Source organism: Ostrea edulis, chromosome 6 (assembly GCF_947568905.1).
Source record: "Ostrea edulis chromosome 6, xbOstEdul1.1, whole genome shotgun sequence".
Taxonomy (NCBI): Eukaryota; Metazoa; Mollusca; class Bivalvia; order Ostreida; family Ostreidae; genus Ostrea; species Ostrea edulis.
Window position 1 is genome coordinate 78,345,779 of NC_079169.1, and position 21,784 is coordinate 78,367,562.

The following is a 21,784-nucleotide window of genomic DNA, read 5'->3' on the forward strand; positions in this document are numbered from 1 at the left end:
AGTAACTGATTTTATTTGTTGTGCTTATAATATTTTATTTCATAACTTGTTCGTTTTGAGCATTTTAGAGGGCAGCTTTTGATAGTCATCGCACTTTATTCTTTATGATGTATAATATACTGTTGTCAAGTATGTCGTGACTATTAATGAGGAAACCATTAAAATTGAATTACGAATATAGGACCCTATCAAAATTTTCAACATTTCCAGAATAGCTGTCAAAATGGTCGTTTTTCTGCAGATTTTCATATTGCATGCATTTTATATAAAATGGATTGTTTGTGAAAAAGAAGGAGTATGTTTGGAAGGAGATTCAAAGTACGGTTTTATATATTGTAAGAAGTGAAATAAGAATAAGTCTTTCAACTGGTTTATATATTGTTTTACATCTCATTAGATAACATTTTAGTGATGTAAAAATTTTCACTAGGTTTAGGTGAAGCAACATAAGTTTTTGATCAATGCATGACGTACATGTAGCAGTGAGGATTCATTTTCGTGGCAACACCTACTGTGACACATGACTTCCGTTTTAAAGGTCATACCGTAAGACTCGTGACTTTTGCCTTATATACCACGGACTTTGCGAAGGAATAGTCACTACTTGTGTAAAACATCTTCGGTTAGTCTCTCAGTTTTGACTGTAGTACAGTATGAAAGGCGAAGATAACGAACAGTGATCAATCTTATATCTCGTATAAGCAATACAAAATAAGGAATTGGGAAAATACGGACCCCTGGATATACCAGAGGTAGGATCAGGTGCCTAGTAGGAGTAAGCATCCCCTGTCGACCGGTCACACACGCCGTGAGCACTATATCTTGATCAAGTAAACGGAGTTATCCGTAGTCAAAATCATTGTATATGAGCCTTATTCTGTTTTGGTATTACTTCTGCTTTTTTTAAAAGCCTTCTGATTGTTAAAGGTAACAATGCTTGCTAAAATGACTTTAACCAAAAATGTACTTATCAGTTGTAGTTAACTATTGTGTATTATAGAAAACTATTATCAATTGTATATCAAAGCATCAAATATATTTGTAGTAGTAAAAAAACTAAATCAAAGTATTGAAGTTATATAGATCAAAATAGCGTGCAAAACTATCAAAGTTCTATAATATAATTCTCAGGGAATGTATATTACTTGCAATCGTGTAACTTATTTTACATATTTATGATATTTATGAGCGGAGTGAGCTGATATGGTAACACATGTACCACATCGAGTCGAGAGACTTATGCAAAACGTCGCCGACCGTCACACATTTTCCATTCACTAATGTTCCAGAATGAGACATTTAAGTTTTCCCAACACACAGATAACATTACGGAATTACACATTGCTATCGAGGTGACTTCTAACTGCTACGAACGCGAAATAGTTTATCATCTACTTAAAACTTTGTATTTCCTGTGTAAAAACATAAGCAATATGAAAAAGATTAATTGTTTCATAATTTTTCACACATATTGAAGATCAATAATAGTTGTTGTACTTTTCCTGTCACTGGAATCTTCTTACAAGAGGTATAACAAAATAGATAAATATAAGTATTGACCATTCTGTAAAATGTAAATAGGAGGAACTTGAATGCAAAAAGAAAATATTTCGGTTGCAAAAATTCTGGATTTTTATTTTATTCATATATATCGTTAATAAAATATTAAGGGTCGGCAACGAAAAAGGTACATATAGGTAGGTTTGGAATACCGGAAACACAATATAATTTATCTTGGCCTTATAACAGTAAAATCTATGTTCCTGAATTTTACTCAGTTCATAATCAGTCATACTGAACACACTCAATTTGAGATGTATATTGTTTGACACCTCGTACGTGTTGTTATAGTTGATAACAGCGAAGTTACTTTGACGTCACATTGCACTGTTTACACTAACGTTTTTTTCCCGCGTTACATAAATATCTACAGTCGTGTTAGGATATTTGACAGCTGTCCGCAACCGTCCGGAATTTTTTGAATTTTATGCGCTTGCGATGGATATATCTAAATAAAAGTATACACTGGCTGCGTTTTCGCCCTGTTAACGTGATAAAGTATTTCATATAAACTTAATATCAAACAGATTTTATTTAATAAAAAGTGAAGACAGTGCATAGTGATCAATCTCATAACCTCCACAAGGAATACAAAAAAGTAATATGATCAATTGGTATGATTTAATTATAATCAAGTATGTAGCAATTTTGTAAAAATAAATGTTGAAAAGAAATATTGCTGCGTTTCTGCACTATGAATCACCCACTTTTAATTTTAAGTTAACTTTCTTTATATTCATCTTTTACAGTAATACAAAATATTGTTGTTCCGGTTACAGAAAAATAGAGGGTGAATGCACTGGTAAGTGGTTCAGTAGATTAACATCAAACAGGCCGGTGTATGGCAACAGAGTGTTTTTGTAGGAAAATTATAATGATTGTGTTAATTATCAAATACAACTATCTGTAAGATTCCGAAAAAAAGTTACTCGAGTTCAATAACGTTACGTGTGTTTGACACCATGTATACATTTTTGTCATCATTAAATACACTTTCATTCAATAATTTGTCCATTTCCACAACAAATTTTTATATAACAAAATTTATTATCTTTATTCTACTAGTATTGTATTCACATTTCATAGAATCAGATATCTGTTGAACTGTGCTCTAGAGAAAATTAAGTGAATTGTACAGAGAAATTTACAAGACAATTCTAATGAATATTCCTTCTTTTATCTCATAAAAAATGCATATGGTTGTTTAGGTAACCATGTATACATGTTATTTACACAGAAGCAATGGATTGGGATTCATAATGAAATTTACTAGACAGTCAAAAAATACTTTTTCTAATTATTGAATGTTATGAAGTGAATGTTTTCAAATTATCATGTGTTTGATTACAACTTGTTTTTTGCAAACAGAATGTGTTGGTTTCTTCGGAGACAATTGCGATAAACAATGTGTGAATGGATATTTCGGAAAATCGTGTAGAGAGGCTTGCAACTGTACTAAATCAGAAACCTGTAATCAGTACGTCGGATGCATCGAACCCAAAAGTAAAAGTAAGTTTAGCATGTGGTTTGACAAATTAGAAAAAAAGACATCCCTATTGGTCCATGCAAAGATTTGAATGTTTGTTCGCTTCATCATTGTTGAACAAACAAGAGAGGTACACACATGTAAGTACCCTTCATGCTATATACAAAATGTAATCACAAAATCGATCTTACAAAGGACTAAAAATCGTGAAGCCCTAACATTACAGCCAAGCTTCCCCTCGACTGATATAAAATATTATATCAAATTTTGATTACATTGTGATATTGATATGATTTCTATGAATTTCGCTTAAAATAACCTGATTTTTCCATTAATGAGTTAGATTCCAAAAACGCACAAACTACGACAGACAACAAAGGACCATGCCCGTTTGTTAGTCTAATGGTTCCTGCAATAACGACTTTGTTGATTCTAAGTTTCATCATGTGTTTTATGATCTGCTTATATAGGTAAGTATGCAAATCTAAGAATGAATACTTAGGAGTATAACTTTGTAACACACGCAAATATTTTCAACTTGTTAAGTTCGTTTTCCTAACTATTTTTCAAGAATACGAAGAGAAGGAAAGTATAAAGTGGACAAAGCCATGAAAATGAAGTCAATCCCACAGAAAAAGTCACAAAACATTCAGTTGATTCGTTACACGAGCAATGTACACGAATATAGACAATACAGTGACATCGATATTACGAAATACACATATAATAGAGAATTTGAAAAGCATGTGACACATGACTACAGTCGAATCATATTCCCTAAATTTACATCAGTGGATATTCCAGCAGACCAGTACAGTACGACCATAATACGTAATCCACATGTACTGGTGGATGAAGAAAGTGGAAGTAGCACAGACACTTCTGATGGGGGAAATATTAAAAAAACACATCCCTCCAATGATGAACGTAGTGGAAAAAACTCGAGACCTTATAGTGTAGTTCACCCGAATGGATTTGATTTTACCATCTAGTTATCTCTATCAGGACTAGAAAGTCTATGATTAGACGAAGTCAGAGTTATACAAATTCATTATTCAGTGTCGTTTCAAATCGTTTCAATCATATCTTTTTAAAGAAATTGCATTGGTCGATTTTTTGTGCATTTTTATACATTGAATGAATACTTATGAATTATTTCCTTGCATTCTGAGGACTTTTAGGCAACATGTATATGATTTATACCAATTCTACTAACTTTCGGTTAAATCCACGTTGCTGGTATTTTTGAATGATGAATGTTTTAATTCTAGAAAGAATTAATTAAATGTCTAGTATCTGTTCTAGTCACTAAGGAGTGTGCTCGAAGGACTCTCCTCAAATGCCTATTGCACAAAGTAGATTGGCGTAAAGTATCTAGTGTGTTTACTATATTAAATGAATTATACACTTATCTATTTTTTATTCGATTTCCTTTCCTTTTTGAATGTTGTTTATAGACAAATGTATCACAGATTAGACGACATAAGCAGTGAACAACCTATGAAGTATACGTTGTACCCAATATTTACAGTACACTATACATATATTGGGAAAAGTAAATGAATTCGAAAATTAGAAGAATATGTATAATGCTTTCCATTACATACATGTATAAATATCATCAAGGGTAGAAGGTAAATGCAGTTTAAATTTCTCCTCAGAAAGATATCTTTAATGAATGAATGAAAAGTGAAGATAATGAACAGTGATCAATCCCATAACTCCTACCAACAATTTCCTCTTAAGGATGATCAAGAGGATAACTTCCTACTATATGACATCCCCCATTCTCTAATGAATGCACTATTATCAACAGTTGTGTAAAATATGATTGCAATTTCTCGTCGAATTTGCAAAATAAAAATTTGACATATCATGAGTCCTTTTCACACCGACATATCCCGTTGTCCAATTCATCTTCAGAGAAAAAACATATTCCAAATCATACAATTTTTTCTTTGAAAATTCTATAATACAGAAAAGTAATATTCATTGATGGTAAAATTTGAGAAAATCACGTATTCTCTTCCAACCCCTTCCTTATAAGCATGTATGGGAGAATGTGCGTGATACATAAATATGCTACTAAAGATTCTATGAAGAAAACATTTGTAATGAACAATTTGTTTATGCTTTGGAAGAAAGAAATGTCTTGGTAGATTACAAGTTATAGGAGCCGACGTCCGTGTCAAAACACCTGGTCGCTGTACCAAGTTCGGATCTTACAGTATCATTGACCTCGAAGATGGTGCTGTCACCACGCTAGTGAAGGTAAATTAACCGTCGTATCAAGTTTTGGTTCTAAATACATGTCAAATCTAAGTCGCTAGTAAAGACATGAATTCAGTTTGTTTATTTTGTGCATTAATGATACAAAAGTGTCAACTTATGCAATTTACTAGCAATCAATTTGACTGAACTTATTTCAAATACAGAGCATGACATAGGTACTTTGAATGAAAGAATTATCAGTTTGTTGATAGATAAAAAGATAAAAATGATATCATAGTATGTTGTTGCAAAAACATCAATGTACCGGATATATCATTTTTTCGTTAGTTTTCTGTAGAGGAATGAAGAGCAAAACAGCAATGGAGAAAGGTTTGAAGCGGACTGTTGAATGGATGAAGAACAATAATCTGGAGATTGGGACCATCATAACTGATCGCCATCTCGCAATTCAGAAGTGGATAAAGGAAGATTGCCAGAAACCAAACATTACTCTGATGTACAGTGTATGGTATGTTGCAAAAGGTACGCTCTATACAATTCTGATAATTTCAGATGAGTAGTAATTAGAACTAGTTTATGATTTGAAATGGTGAAAGAATGGGAGTTTTATACAATGGGTTTTGCAAAAATCAATGTTATTGAATGAAATGTGAAGATAACGAAGAGTAATCAATCTCATGACTCCTGTAACCAATACAAAATAGAGAGTTTTACAAACACGGACCGCTGGACACACGAGATCCGGTGCCTAGGAAGAGTAAGCAATCCCTTGTCAACCGGTCACACCCACTGTGAGCCCTATATCATGATGAATAATAATCGATAATCAGTTTAAAGCCAGTTGTTCAAAATCAAATTTAATCCATGAAATTAATGCGGTAGTAATAGTTTGGATATTATAGGCAAACTTGACTAATGAAAACGGGAATACGGGATTTCATAAAATACATTGGGTTGATTCGGTAGTACATCTTTCACACTTCAAACAAAAGATTTTTGTGTGTACCACATAACTTGGCACACCCTAAGTCCATGCTTCATGGTTGGGTAACCTTGCCATTGTATTTATAATTATCACCCCACTAATTATCGATCATAGGTAACAATCAAGGAAGGGCGTCACGCTTTCTGAATACGGTGTGTCAGTAACCAGAATTGGCATGGAATATTGGATATTAAAGCAAAAATACAAAACGTTGGTTGGCTTAGGCATCCAACAGAAACAAGAGATTAGACATTCTGGTAGATCGCTATAAATCTATTTAAGATATACTCGAAATCCCGCTCATGCCGGTAAGTGAAAAGTTTCCTAGTTTTCTTTCGGAAGATCAGTGGTCTCTTCCCAAGCACATTGTATCTGGGTTCCCTCTTGCACCAATGAAAAACGCCACCAAATAACTGAAAAATCGTTGAGTGTGGCAGAAAACAGCGAATAAATCAATCAATCAGAAATTACATCTAGGAAACGCATGGAAGTATTTTCTATCCTGTACGAAAATGTCCAAAACATTAGTTTTAGTAAGTTCTTAACTTAAATCCATCTGAATACACATGGCAGACACTCTTGAAACATGGATGAAGATATATTGAATGTGCAAAAAATACTAATCATACTTGAAAACTACTCACTGTGCACCCTCACCCGGCTGTTGAATTCAGGTAATCTCCCCTTGAGGGCACAAATTAACAAACCAAACCGATACAAAATTGCACCAATAAAGATAAATGCGGATAATCTTAATTAAAAGATATAGATGCGGAAGGGTTATAATAAATTAAGGTGGAATGACACACCTGGTGATTTTACCTGTACCAATTCTTCATATATTTATAGAAACATCTGTAATAACCCCAGACCACAAGTATTTGTCGTTAATTTTTCATTAATTTTCAATTGCGTACTCCAGACATCTTCATTTTGTCGTTTGAGATATTCCTGTTTATGATGTTTGAATGAAAATTAAAGAAAACAATATTTTTAGTAATCATATATTTTTTTTTATTTCAGAATAAAGTTTTTTTTTCAACATTCATTTCTTGAAAACTGGTGGTCAAATCTGTACCAACTCCTCTAAATAGAAAATATACATGAATATTAATGATATGGAAAGGTGAAATTGAAAAAAGTTTCTATACAGTCATATATAAAAAGCTTTATTTAAAATGTTGGTTTTGAAATGCCGGATGGAAGAGTTATCTTTCCTAAAATACCAAGATCTAAACAACCTGGTACTTTTTGTAAGAAAATTATACAATTGGCAATATATTTTCGTCCAAAAGCCAATCCCGTGCGGATCCGGGTTAGAATAGGTCCTCAGTATCCCCTTGCTTGTCGTAAGAGGCGACTAATGAGACTGCAAAAACTGAGGTCCCATGTCACAGTAGATGTGGCACGATAAAGATCCCCCCGTGCTAAATGGCCATAAGTGCCGAGCATAGGCCTAAATTTTGTAGCCTTTCACTGTCAGTGATGACGTCTCCATATGAGTGAAATATTCCCGAGAGGGACGTAAAACAATATACAATCAATCAATCGTCCAAAAGCCACAAAATCTTTCTCAGATAATTGAGAAACGATACAGGAAGAAAAATATACAATGCTATTGTAAGAATAAACTTTTTTGTACAGAATTTTATTGCCCATATGAACAAAGCAGTAAAATAAAATGCATGTGCTGTTAAGGAGTATGATATTGTCAACATAACAGGCTACAACAGTAGGATAAAAAAAAATTAGATTCGAGGAAATAGAAAAATATATGCAGGCAACAAACATTTAAAACAAAATAAAACAAAGACCACATATTGAATTAAAATGGATGAGTGTTAACACACACAAATAAATACATTTCAATGTATTTCTTGTGAATCTCATAAATAAAATAATTTTAAAATAAAATTTCAATCAGAGGTAAACAATTCCTTTACCTATTTCTTCTTCCAAACTGTCACGTTCAACAATGTACATCCCTTCCACATACTGTAACTATGTACAAAGAAGTTATCATAAACATCATTCACCTTCATCGCTGGACACAGAAGTAAATGTGTTCCGCTTCAGGAAGAAATGTTACAATCTAATTAATGAAACTTTTAGTGGCTGCAATATTCTATTTAATATTTTATTTTACAGCATTTGGTATTTTATGTAACTATTTACCTGATTTAGATGTTATGTCATTAAACTTGAATAAAAATATTCAGGGCCAATGAAACAGGGTGTATGTACATGTAGCACGGTAGCACCCTAATCTGTCATGGTACTCCCCCTTTCCTTTTAAAACATAACCAAAAATGAAATTCCTATACATGCATGTACAAAATATATCTTTAAAATTCAAAAACACTTTTTCATATATGCAAGGACTTTCAATAATAAAGATAAGGTGACAGATAGAAATACATGTAGCATTATTCGTAATCATTTCCTTACACGTGATACATATCTGTATGTTTTAAAAATCTAATTAATTCAGTAATGATATTGATGATGAGTCGGTGATAACCATTCATTTAAAATATTTATGATAAAAGGTTTGTTTGAAATACAAGGTATTATAAAATCATGTGAACTTACCTTCGTTTCTTGACCGATCGCTGTAGCTCAGTGGTAGAGCGCTCGCATCGTAACTTAGAGGTCGTGAGTTCGAGTCCTGCTGATGACATGGATTCATCAAACATAAGATGTATAATTTTGGTAGTTCTTCACCAAATTCTCGGCATTAAGAAGTGAGAGTCACGAGTCTTTAGGATATGACCTTAAACTCGGAGTTCTCCGGTCACGGCAGATGTTGGCATGATAAAAAAAATCTTAGCACTAGGCCTGTGGTTTTGCACGTTTTCCCTGCGCTTCTAACGGTATCGCTTTGTTTATGAACAACTTATTTTAGCGCTCGTATCTACGTCAGATATCTCCCCTTCAATAAAGCGTTGAGAAGAACTTCAACTAAATTTACCTTTATGAAAAGAAGACTTCTGTTTGCGGGTTACTAAGCTATTTGTTACACGAGTAAATAAGGTTTTCTTATCGGAAGACAATGACGTTTCACCGGAATATCCGCCATTATGACTCGATTTGGTCCCTCTCTTCGCTTAACACCAAATATCTGTGTATTCGAGAAAAGTTTACCAACATATATTTATAGGAATGGAAAAAAATTGTGTCGTTCTCCAAATAAAATGACTGTGGAAATCTCCCAAAGTGGACAAAGATCTTGTCAACCATTTGTGCGGAGTTGCTGCTTCAACACCTGACGGGAATGGTGAGTGATGTGGCGCTGATTTGTAGAAGGAGCAATATATATGAAAGGTGAAGATAACGAACAGTGATCAGTATCATAACTTTTATAAGCAATACAACATAACACGAACCCCTGGACACACCAGAGGTGGGATCAGGTGCCTAGGAGGAGTAAGCATCCCCTGTCGACCGGTCACACCCGCCGTGAGCCCTACATGTATATCATGATCAGGTAAACGGAGTTATCCGTAGTCAAAATCAATTTACCAAGAACGGCCTAACATTCGGTATGAAACACATCAGACAGCATTTGACCCAATGATAGGTTGTATAGGTCAAAATCTTGAATTGGGATCGGTAATGGTTGAGAAGCAAATGGAGTTTCGCCAGAATCAGAAATATGTGTTCCAGTTTCGGTAACGTCATAACTAGTATTCTGAACATGAGGAAGCCGGTACAATGTTTTCCCAGCTCCAAAATATAGACAGTTTCCATAATCAAGTTTAGATGTTACAAAGACGTTAATCAGGACTTTTTCAACTAGCGTCTTATGCATACAATGTTAAAAATCTGATGATGACATGGTTTGACGACTGATGACACTTGTTGTTCCATTACAAGATATTGATATGAAAATAAGCCTAATTTTTTCACAGATGGTGTACTTTTGATAGTATGGTCCCCCACTTGAAATGTAGCATAGGATCGCAGTTCAAATTTTGTTGTGTTGAAATTAGAATTAGTTCAATCTTGTCTTGATCTAATTAAAGAAGGCTCTTTGTCATCGAAGATCTTGTGTCTGCGATGCAGGATTCCGCATAGCAATGATACTTCATATCATGGTGATGGCATATTGGTCCTATGGGTCTTGCGAAAAGGTAGTCTAATTTGGGACCCATAACAATTCCTGAGTAACTGACGGGTATCTGACCCAATTGGTTTAATGATAACACACTGGTGTCTATCTTGTAAATAGGATCTGATCTACTCTAGGGCATCATCATTAACTCCATAGGAAACGGAAAGGCGTTAAGTAGTATTTAATGGTAGAAGACAGAAAGGACTGCTGGTAAGTCAAGGGGGACAAAGACTGATGATCTAGCACCGACATGATATCGCTATGTACTTTAAAGAGGACCGTTTCCGTAGAATGTCGAGCACGGTGTGTGGATTGGAGTGTATTTCGTAAAGAATATGAGTCAAGATGTCCATCCTACTAGCAACAATTTTCTCCAGAATCTTGGAAATAAAAAATTGGAAACTGGTCGTTACTAGTAGTTTTTCAAAAGGTCTTCGTAAAGTCCAGGTTTTTAGAAGAGGTCGAACAAGCACCTTCTTAAATATAGAAGGAAATACTTCCTGGTCGATAGAAGAGTTGACTATCCTGGTGATCAAGGGAAGCAATGGTTCTAAATATACTTCTTCAGAAGAGACGTGGAAATAGGGTCGAGTTCATATGATTTACTAGGAGCTTTCATTATGATATATTTGAGTTCTTATTCAGTGACGTTAGAGATGGGCCATTATAATAAATGACCATTGCATTTTACAATTGCATTAAGGACCTTTTTCTCATTTCATAGAATTCTAATTGTAAGGTCAGAATTTACATTTAAACACACACACACACACACACACACACACACTCTCTCTCTCTCTCTCTCTCTCTCTCTCTCTCTCTCTCTCTCTCTCTCTCTCTCTCTCTCTCTCTCTCTCTCTTCAGCAGGAACAGTCTTGAAAGAAGCTTTGTAGTCTTTAATTGGATGTATTCAGGACAAAAAAAATCCGTTGTCTTTTTACCTGTTCATCCCATGTTTGTGGAAACGGAGAAGATGCTTGGTGAGTTCTAAATGGGAAACCGTTTTTCTTAGATGTAAGTGCCCCCCGTTTTGGATATGTCTGAATGAGATAGTTCTGAGTATGTTAAACAATGAATGCCACTAACTGTTCATTTCCTCTGATTTACCACATCGGATAATAAATATACCACATCGTATGACATCACATTATGTAATGATATTACTACATCATATAACAAAGCTATCGCATTACATAATGACATTACCATATCATATAATGACATAATCTTATCATATAATGATATGACCATATCATAATAATGATATTATCACATCATATAATAACATGACCATATCATATAATGACATAATCTTATCATATAAACATTGAAAGGGGACGTTACCAAAAAAATACCTCGACACGAGAGATTTTGTCTAAGATGCAACAACAATTCAGTGGATGACGAAAAACATTTTTTATTCTCATGTAGTCATTTTTCAGAAGAAAGGGTTATTTTATTCCAAATGATAGACAAATCATGTAAGAATTTTGTAAAGTTGGACAATGATCAAAAGCTTATCTGGCTAATGACCAATGAAGATGAAAATATCCTCATCCAAATTAGTAAGATGATTTTAAACAGTGGGATATAATACTACAAATGTTACATTTCATTGCATTATGCACATTTACTTTCTTCATCATATTCTTCACTTGTAGACTGTCTTGGCTACTGGGAGTACAAGACCAACAGTCTGGTACAACAATTTACTACCAGATTGTTAACATGCACTGTCCCTGGGTGCTCCCTGTAATCAAGTCAACATATCGTGTTTTTATTCTCTCATATAACGCTATTCTCTTTTATATAAGTATTCTAACCTTCCTGCTTTAGACATAAAACATTCAGAATAACTGGATCCTACGTGTACATATGTAATATATTTGCATGCTGTATTCAGTAAGATGATTTTGAACAGTGTAATGTGATACTGCAAGTACATGTCGTTGCATTCTACACATTTCCTTCACTTTACACTTGTAAGCTGTCTTGGTTACTGGGAGTACAAGATCAACAGTCTGGTACAATAAATTTATTACCAGACTGTTAACAGGCACTGTCCCTTGGTGCTCCCTGTAATCAGGTCAACATATTGTGTTTTTATTCTCCCATATAATGCTATTATTCTCTTTTATATAAGTATTCTAACCTTCCTGCTTTAGACATAAAACGTTCAGAACTGGATCCTGCGTGTACATATGTAATATACTTACATGCTGTATTCAGTAAGATGATTTTGAACAGTGGAATGTGATACTACAAGTACATGTCTTTGCTTTGTACATATTTCCTTTGCTTTACACTTGTAAGCCGTCTTGGTTACTGGGAGTACAAGACCAACAGTCTGGTACAATAGATTTACTACCAGACTGTTAACAGGCACTGTCCCTTGGTGCCCTCCTGTAATCAAGTAAACAATTCGCGCCTTCTTTAACACTTCTACAATACGCAAGTTCCGAGTTACCCAAAAGTTATTTCCCTTTGTCGAACTCTTTCGCATTTTATGACGTATGGTGGGTGCACAATGTATACATATTATATCGTAGACTGGCATTGTACATAACGATTACGTACGATTAATGTAATAAAAGCTTAACTTTTGTTTATATCAATCACTGGTAAGCATATTCTGGCCATATCAAGCATAATTTGTTTGAATAAGATCATCAAATTGGCTATTGAATCATTATACGTTTCCTCTTCTACATGAGTGACGCTTTTATCAAAGAAAGATGACAATTAACAATATTTGTTTGAGCCATTTTGTTATCCAATACTCATAAACTCACTAAAGTTGCCTTTTCCCTGAGATAGGATGGTCTCAGAAACTCTGAATATCATCTTTTAAGAAATAATACACCGATAGTAATTAGCAAATGTACCCACTGTCATCATATTTTACGTTATAATTTACGGAAGAGTTCGACAAAGGGAAATAACTCTTGGGGAACTCGGAACTTCCGTATTGATCCTACATGTACGTGTGTTTAATACTTGCATACTGTTCTTACTGAAATATAATTATACTGATTTGATTACAATTGCAATTTTATATGTATTCACAAAACACTATCATTATCTGCTATCCCAGAAACTGATGTGTGAAGCAGTTGGGTTATTTTATTTATCATGTTGTTAATCTAAATCTTGTCTGTAATCAGTATTTCATATATAATTATAGATATGTGCAGTGCAGAAGTGTGAACTCTGTCAGTATTACCAGTAGTACTTCTAAATGATTGTTATTTATTTTCATTGTTATAATTAATTGCCTGTTAACATGTACATGCCCCCCGATGGCCCTTGATTGGTGAATAAACTAATATATATACATGTATAATGACATGACCATATCATCATAAGAATATTATCACATCATATAATAACATGACCATATCATATGATAATATTGCCACATCACATATGTTGGGCGTCCCTCACTAGAAATATGATTACAATTTGTAAAACAAACAACGTATCTATATCTCTGTGCTATTTAATTACTCACAAATGTGTCAATATATTTTTCTGCAATCATCATACAGTTGTATAAATTGCTTATTAATATATATGTGTAGGATGCAATAGGCAAATATTATTGTATTAGATGGAGTTTAGTCGGGGCCCAATTTCCGGTAAGTGCCATTTTCTCTTTAGTATATGATATTGTTTGTTATAGATTAGGACTGGGAAATAAACATTGTATATATTTTTTAAACATGAAGGCACCACATCGTGTCATTACAGGACTACATCATATAAAGATGTTACTACACAACGTATTGACTGTACCTTATCATATGATAAACAAACTAATCTTAGGGTAGGTATGGCGTTCCGTGCATTTTCCAGATAACATTCTTATTTGTCTTTAGTGTTTTTGTATTGATAAAATTAGCAAACTTAGCATCGCTTTCGATATGTTCAAGTTGTGGCATGTACATTATGTGCTTGGTGAGTACAATGTCAATTCAGGAACAAATGTCATTTATTTCGTATATGAATGAGGAAGTATAATGGTTGAAAATAGAGTATTTCCGTCATGTCAAATTGATTACAGGGAAGCAGAAAGATTTTAAAATGAGTGAAGGCTAAAGTACAAATGGTATGTTATGCACAAGTAATGTTCCCATGGACTTATGAAATATTTAAGTTCTTCCTCAAATATAAAACTAATTTCCGATAACATTTTCAGGTAATGAAATATGACAAACTTATGATCATCATAGAAAGTTCAAGAGACGATTAATTATAGTTACATGTACGAAATAGTGACACGACCCCCTTTGATTTGGAGTTTGGTAGTCTGCCAAATTATTACCATACGAACTTACAGATTGCAGGAATTTAGAAAATAGCACCATTCTCACGGAAAGCATCCTTCGCCACGCAGGTGACCAGGACCCATGCAGTCTGTGATTACACTTTAGATGTGATGAGCATTCGAGTTCCTGAAAATGGACTATACCGTAACATTCCTCCAAGAACTGGAGATACAGTCACAAGTCCTTTCTCTTTTCTTTGTTTAATCTATCAAATATGACGGAATGACCGGCTCCCACCGTGGGTGGCTTTGACATGTGCCTAACACGACTTCAAAACTAAATAAAATAGCTTTTTAAAAATTATTGCAACTGCTTTCTTTTAGTGGTGATGACAAATAACCTTTTGCACTTTTTGCATGGCTCCACCATTTTGGACGATGCATAAGAGCGTGTTAATTTCCAACAAGATGCCGGCTGAACTCCCCAATTCACTGCAATCTTCTCTCAATTTCACACAGGGTCCAAAGCCCTGGTTAGCAGATTAGTGGCCATCAAAATGATGAGCTGATGTCACAGTGAACATGCTTATGACCGCAGTATATATTACGGTCATCAAATATGGCAGCTGAATTTTACGTTCACAATATTTTAAATACGTTGTAATTGTCTATTTAAAATATGTCGAGTAGGACGTTTAACAATATACAACCAATCCACCATTTATGTTATTTCCTAGGTTAAAGATTTTCAAAAATAGGTAAAATCCAAGGTGTAGGTGATGAGTTAAAAAAAATTGGGGACCGAAAAAAAATTCTTCCACAAGAAAAATACATATGGAATATGAAAGCCCTATCACCGTCCATTCAAAAGTTATGGACAAGGTTAACGTTTTTGCGGACAGACAGACCAACCAGTATATGCCCCGACTCTCCGATTACAGCAAAGTAATCTACCTTACAGTCATCGTCAGTTACAGTCCTTTATTATTGATCATGTTTCAATAACAGTAACCAACAGTGAATGGCATCGAAATTACAAATGTTTACTTTTTAAATTATCATCGAAAATAACGCAATTGTTAGAAATGATAATGTCATTTGTTTTATCGATCAGGTCAGCTGCCATTCTTTGTTGACTGTAATATATACTATGACCATCAGCTTGTGCAGTGCTAGTGTACCATAAGCCTCATCAATCAAAGTACAAATTTACAAGACAGCGAGCAACCCAATCAAATGCATTTATCACTACAGTACATGACGTCCATTTTGAATCCTAGAAAATCAACATCGGTTTCGATCCTGAAGAATCAATAAATCGATCTGACATTACTGTCTCTAGGGCGCAATAAGTGTGACGCAAACCGGAGATGTACTCTTTTTGGTACTACATACCCTGAGACGGACTACAACAGTGGAATGCTGGTCGGGAACGAACACGTTACACGTTTGATTGGGAAACGAGTGGAATAGACCGGTCGACAGGGGGTGCTTACTCCTCCTAGGCACTCGATCCCACCTCTGGTGTGTCTAGGGGTCCGTATTTGCCCAACTGTCTATTTTGTATTGCTTATAGGAGTTATGAGATTGATCACTGTTCGTTATCTTCACCTTTCATATAATAGAACAGAACGAATGGTGTGGCTTAAAAACGGAACACTTTTGACCTAGATTAGAACAAACGGTTTGGCCTCTATTTAAAATTCTGTTATTCGGAATCGCTCAGCAAAACCTATAAGACCCCGAATCTCCGATTGCGGAAGCATAAAAAAATCCCCTGAGATCATATAAAATATTTGAGGTTATTTAAGGACCAATTTTGATAAAAGTATCACCATTAAACCCAGATATATCTTTCTTATAATAAACGCCCAGCAAAACTTCATACGATGTAACCAAAGATCGTTATCTCATCATTTTATATTGAAAAGTGTCATTACTGATTTGAACATTTAGACCACGACTTTTCAGATATAGTCTCTACTCATACCGACCGAGTGTCATATTGATTTACAATGACTTGATGACGCTAGATGAGTTGTGATTTACCATACAAAAAAAAACCGGTTTATCGAGTAGGAACGGTTTTAGATGATAATGGAACGCTTCGGCCTGCAAACGGAATGCTGAATGATTTGACCAGACCGTTTTGGCGAGGAGACAGAACGACTGTAGAGGGAAACGGAACGGTAACAGAGTGATTCTTATGGTTTACGTTCTGTGTCATTTCAATTTTCCTCTCTAATTTCATTACCTGTCGAGGTGTCCCAGTAGTGAGTGGTCACCTCATGACCAGATGGTTGTAGGTTTAAGCCGCGCTTTTACGAAAGATGAAGATAACGAACAGCGATCGATCTCACAACTCGCATAAAAAATACAAAATTCAGAGTAGAGCAAACACGGACCCTGTCTGCGTTGTACCTAAAAAAAAACGTAAAAGACGTAAAAGTAGTTAGTGACTTACTCCTCTGCATTTAGAAGTGAGAGTCGGCGGAGACCCTAAAAATCAGGACCCTGTTACGGCAGGCGTTGACACTGTAAAGAATACTTATTGCTATGAACCCGAGTGACATGCATACGTCTTCGTGTGTTGTACTGCAGCTGATGAAACCTTAATTTAAATGAAATATTGTCGAAGGGACATAAAACAATTAAAATGTAATTTCTTATAGTACGTTGGTATTTGGCGATTAAATATGACTTTTGTCCCGAATAAAGTTAACTGAATCCCGGAATAAAACACTGATATTACTTGTAACTTTGCTAAAACCTTGTTAACAGAGTGACATATATATACAGATATAAAACCTTGTTAACAGAGTGACATATATATACAGATATAAAACCTTGTTAACAGAGCGACAGATATATACAGATATAAAACCTTGTTAATAGAGTGACATATATATACAGATATAAAACCTTGTTAATAGAGTGACATATATATACAGATATAAAACCTTGTTAACAGAGTGACAGATATATACAGATATAAAACCTTGTTAACAGAGTGACATATATATACAGATATAAAACCTTGTTAACAGAGTGACATATATATACAGATATAAAACCTTGTTAACAGAGCGACATATATATACAGATATAAAACCTTGTTAACACAGTGACAGATATATACAGATATAAAACCTTGTTAACAGAGCGACATATATATACAGATATAAAACCTTGTTAACAGAGTGACAGATATATACAGATATAAAACCTTGTTAACAGAGTGACATATATATACAGATATAAAACCTTGTTAACAGAGTGACATATATATACAGATATAAAACCTTGTTAACAGAGCGACATATATATACAGATATAAAACCTTGTTAACACAGTGACAGATATATACAGATATAAAACCTTGTTAACAGAGCGACATATATATACAGATATAAAACCTTGTTAACAGAGTGACATATATATACAGATATAAAATCTTGTTAACAGAGTGACATATATATACAGATATAAAACCTTGTTAACACAGTGACAGATATATACAGATATAAAACCTTGTTAACAGAGTGATATATATATACAGAAGTGTTGAACAGATTAAAATCTTAACAAGTGTCCAATGTTCTTGGGTGCGTCTTTTGTTAAAACGTTAATCATTCTGCTTGAGTTGTGTTCTAGGTGTGGGTAATGTTAGTATGTTGCGGGTTTGATTGATTTACGTTATGTGTATTCTCCTCAGTTTCGTTAGCTCTATTATTGTGGGAGGGGGTAAAACTGGAAGGCGAAGATGACGAACAGTGATCAATCTCATAAATGTTATAGGCAATACAAAATAGACAGTTGGGCAAACACGGACCCCTGGACCCACCTGAGGTGGGATCAGGTGCCTAGGAGGAGTAAGCATACCCTGTCGACTGGTCACACCCACCGTGAGCTCTATAACTTGATCAGGTAAATGGAGTTATCTGTACACTGGTAAAATTACAACATGTTTAACAAATGTTAAACATATGATTAACATATGTTTTGGAACATATGTTAATCATATAAAAGGAGCACTTAAAGGTCAACATATGTTTTGAAACATGATTAACATATGTTTAAAATATGAATAACATATGTTTGTATTATCTTCTGATAATTTGTTCAGATGATATTCACATGTTTACATGCAAAATTGTAACATCATTCTTATATTAACATATGATTAACATATATCAAACATATGTTTAACATATGATTAATGTATTAAACATATATTTAACATGCATGAAAAACATATTTAGGATATGTTAAACATATATTCAACATATTTTGAAACACGATAATCTTGAAGGGACACACAGCATACATGTTTTTGAACATTTGTTTAGCATATTTGTTGATAATATACAGTAGATAAATGTTAGTATTACTCCGTTATAAATAAATATGTATTTTGTTTACATAATTTCCCAGATGTTGATATACATGCCATCAACGTTTACCATCTTTTGGTCATACATGTGATTTCGAAGTACCTCTCCAGAAAAAAAGGAAACAATTCATGTCGGAAGGAATCAGCATTTATTTATGTCTCTGAGTACATAGTTATTATTCAGTTTGCGTTACACCTGAAATAAAAGGAGGTACAATCAATACTTATCTTAGACACATACAGCTGTACATTTATTTGTAATAATATTATATCAATATTAATCATGCAAAAATATCACATAAATGCATTCGTGCGTGTATACCTGCATAAAATACCAGACAATTTACATATGTATACTGTACATGTAAGATCAATTCGTTCAAATCCAATTCATTGGAAACAAATATGTATTGCGTGGTTGCATTGATTAATGTAATTAAAACATTGCAACATTTCAAATATAGTATAAATAAATATATATATATATATATATATATATATTGTTTATCTAATGTAGTAAACGTAAATTTAAACCAGCGTGTTGTTCGGGGAGGGGGAAGGGGGTCTAACAATATGCCTAATATCTTGATCTAGTAATTGTTCCTGTGGACTTTTTCAACAATAACTGAACTTACACATTATTGAGAATCTTCCACGACTTTGTCCTGAGGTTGTAGTGATGTTTCGGGTAAACAGCTGTATCTTCACGGCCATGAGCAGCTTCCCCGTTAGTTGTTGCGATTAGTGATTGCTCTAAATATCAATATAAAGAATATACTTGTAACCACTAAATCAGCTATGCCCGATATGCAAATATTTGTGCTGAATATAGAAACTTTCCTGATATCAACAACACGTTTACAAAACTTTCATCGTCGTTTGTGGTTACCCTTCTGTCCTTGTTTAGTTCTGATATACACTGCATATAACCTGTCTTTATATGAAAAAAGCATACTTTTGAATGTAAGCTTATATTTGGCAATGATTTCATTTTCTACTTACTGTTGGAAAGTCTTTCTCCGCTCTCCCTGACATTATCGAATGTCTGCCAATACGCGCACGTGTTCTGAATCTTCTTAGTTACATCAATGCTTTAATTGCACGGATTTTATAAACAACAAGTGTCAAGCGTGTAAATTACGTCGACGGATATAATGACAAAGCTGTTTTGCGAAATTGTCTCCGCGAGCGAGAAATGTAATTCAAATAATCTTACGTCATATTTAGTATATTTGTTACAGATTAGGGCCACGTCATAAGTCCAAAGAGTATCTATACTATAAAACCGGTTTGCTCAGATTGTGTCAAAACCTTAAGATTTATTTATAAATGTGACAAGATTTCTAAACTCTGTTCTGTGACATTTTTAGTCTTAGTTGTAAGTTCTTCTGTAAAACAGGGTCTAGGCCCAATGCAGCGATTTTGGGGTGGGTGGGGGTATTCCAACAAACAAAAATCTGTATAAAACATATACTCCAGCCCCCTTTTTTATCATACATTAATCATATATTCAAAATTTCATATGTTTATCATATGTTAAACATATAAATTTTTCACTTGTGTTAATCATATGTTCAGAGTTTGCAGTATGTTCAACATATCTTTCAAACATACGTTAAACATATGTCCAAAACATATGATGATAAAATCATGTTTAACATATATTAAACATATGTTTAACATATGAATATCCAAACATATGTTAAACATATGTTGCAATTTTACCAGTGTAGTTAAAATCAGTGTGCAAAGAATGGTTTAACAATCGGTATGAAACACGTCAGTCAGCATTTCACCCAATGGTAGGGTGTATTGGCAAATAGATCGTTAAAACGACCATGGAATTTGCGAAATGCTGATTTTAAACGAGACTTTTGAAACCCCAGTACCATCAACTTGTTTGTCGATAGCTTGTCTCGATTTAAAAACTGACCTTAGAACAAGCTCTTGTATATCGAATCAGTTGAGATATATAATAATGAGTTGACGATGGAAAAGCTGAAATCATCCTGTTTGTCATAAAGTTGAGTTGTTAGTTCGTCCTTAATATCTATTTTCAATGAAATGTGTAAGTATGAAGCAGAAGATGATAACTCTGTGGTGTTTTTTTATTTCGAGTTCACAAGGATATATCGAATTGACATATGAATGAAAATTAGGATTGTTAATAAAACGTCGTCGATATATCTGAATGTTGCATTCAAGGCCACAGCAAGAGGTGTTTTCTTCTCAAATAGAAATTTTTGAATAAATTCTGCTTCATATGAACATAACAACATATCAGTTAACAAAGGAGCACAATTCGTGCCCATGGGAATTCCAACAGATTTTTGGAAGATATGATTACCTAAGACCACGGAGATATTGTCAATGAGAAACTGTAGCATATTTTATTTTTTTATTTCAACTTCAGAGTATTTGTGCGTGGAATCAGAGTGGTGTTTAACATAGTATTCTTTGGATGATTACTCACTAGATATGAATATTTCAGTTTTCCATTCTTGTTGAAGAAGCAACTGTGTATAATGTCAAAAAGTCTAGTCTTTAATTCTTTAATTCATCGTGAGGAAGGGTCGTGTAAAGCGTTAAAAAGTCATACGTTTTGATGTTATTGATTTGAGAAAAGCTTTGCGATTTCAAGTTTAGTAAATGATTTATAGAATTTATAGGTCACCTGAGTAAACTCAGGAGAGGAGACCTATTGCAATTGGTTGTCGTGCGTCGTTCGACGTGCGTTAGCAATTCAA

General features: G+C 34.0%; 1 protein-coding gene and 1 long non-coding RNA gene across 3 annotated transcripts; both read left to right on the forward strand.

Moving 5' to 3' along the window:
- On the forward strand, positions 1-4,451 carry LOC130046975 (uncharacterized). Of its 2 annotated transcripts, none has more exons than XM_056140884.1 (5): positions 1-318; positions 2,310-2,362; positions 2,929-3,069; positions 3,390-3,516; positions 3,618-4,451. In XM_056140884.1, the coding sequence occupies exons 1-5, from the start codon at positions 224-226 to the stop codon at positions 4,036-4,038; spliced, it is 837 nt and encodes a 278-aa protein (XP_055996859.1). In that variant the 5' UTR covers positions 1-223; the 3' UTR covers positions 4,039-4,451. The 2 variants fall into 2 exon arrangements, with proteins under 2 accessions (XP_055996859.1, XP_055996860.1); XM_056140885.1 differs by having other exon boundaries at positions 3,417-3,516.
- An 8,626-nt stretch (positions 4,452-13,077) lies between these two features.
- Positions 13,078-15,008, forward strand: LOC130046976 (uncharacterized). The gene is made up of 2 exons (XR_008796058.1): positions 13,078-14,203; positions 14,576-15,008. It is a non-coding gene; the product is annotated as an uncharacterized LOC130046976 (long non-coding RNA).
- Positions 15,009-21,784: the final 6,776 nt, after the last annotated feature.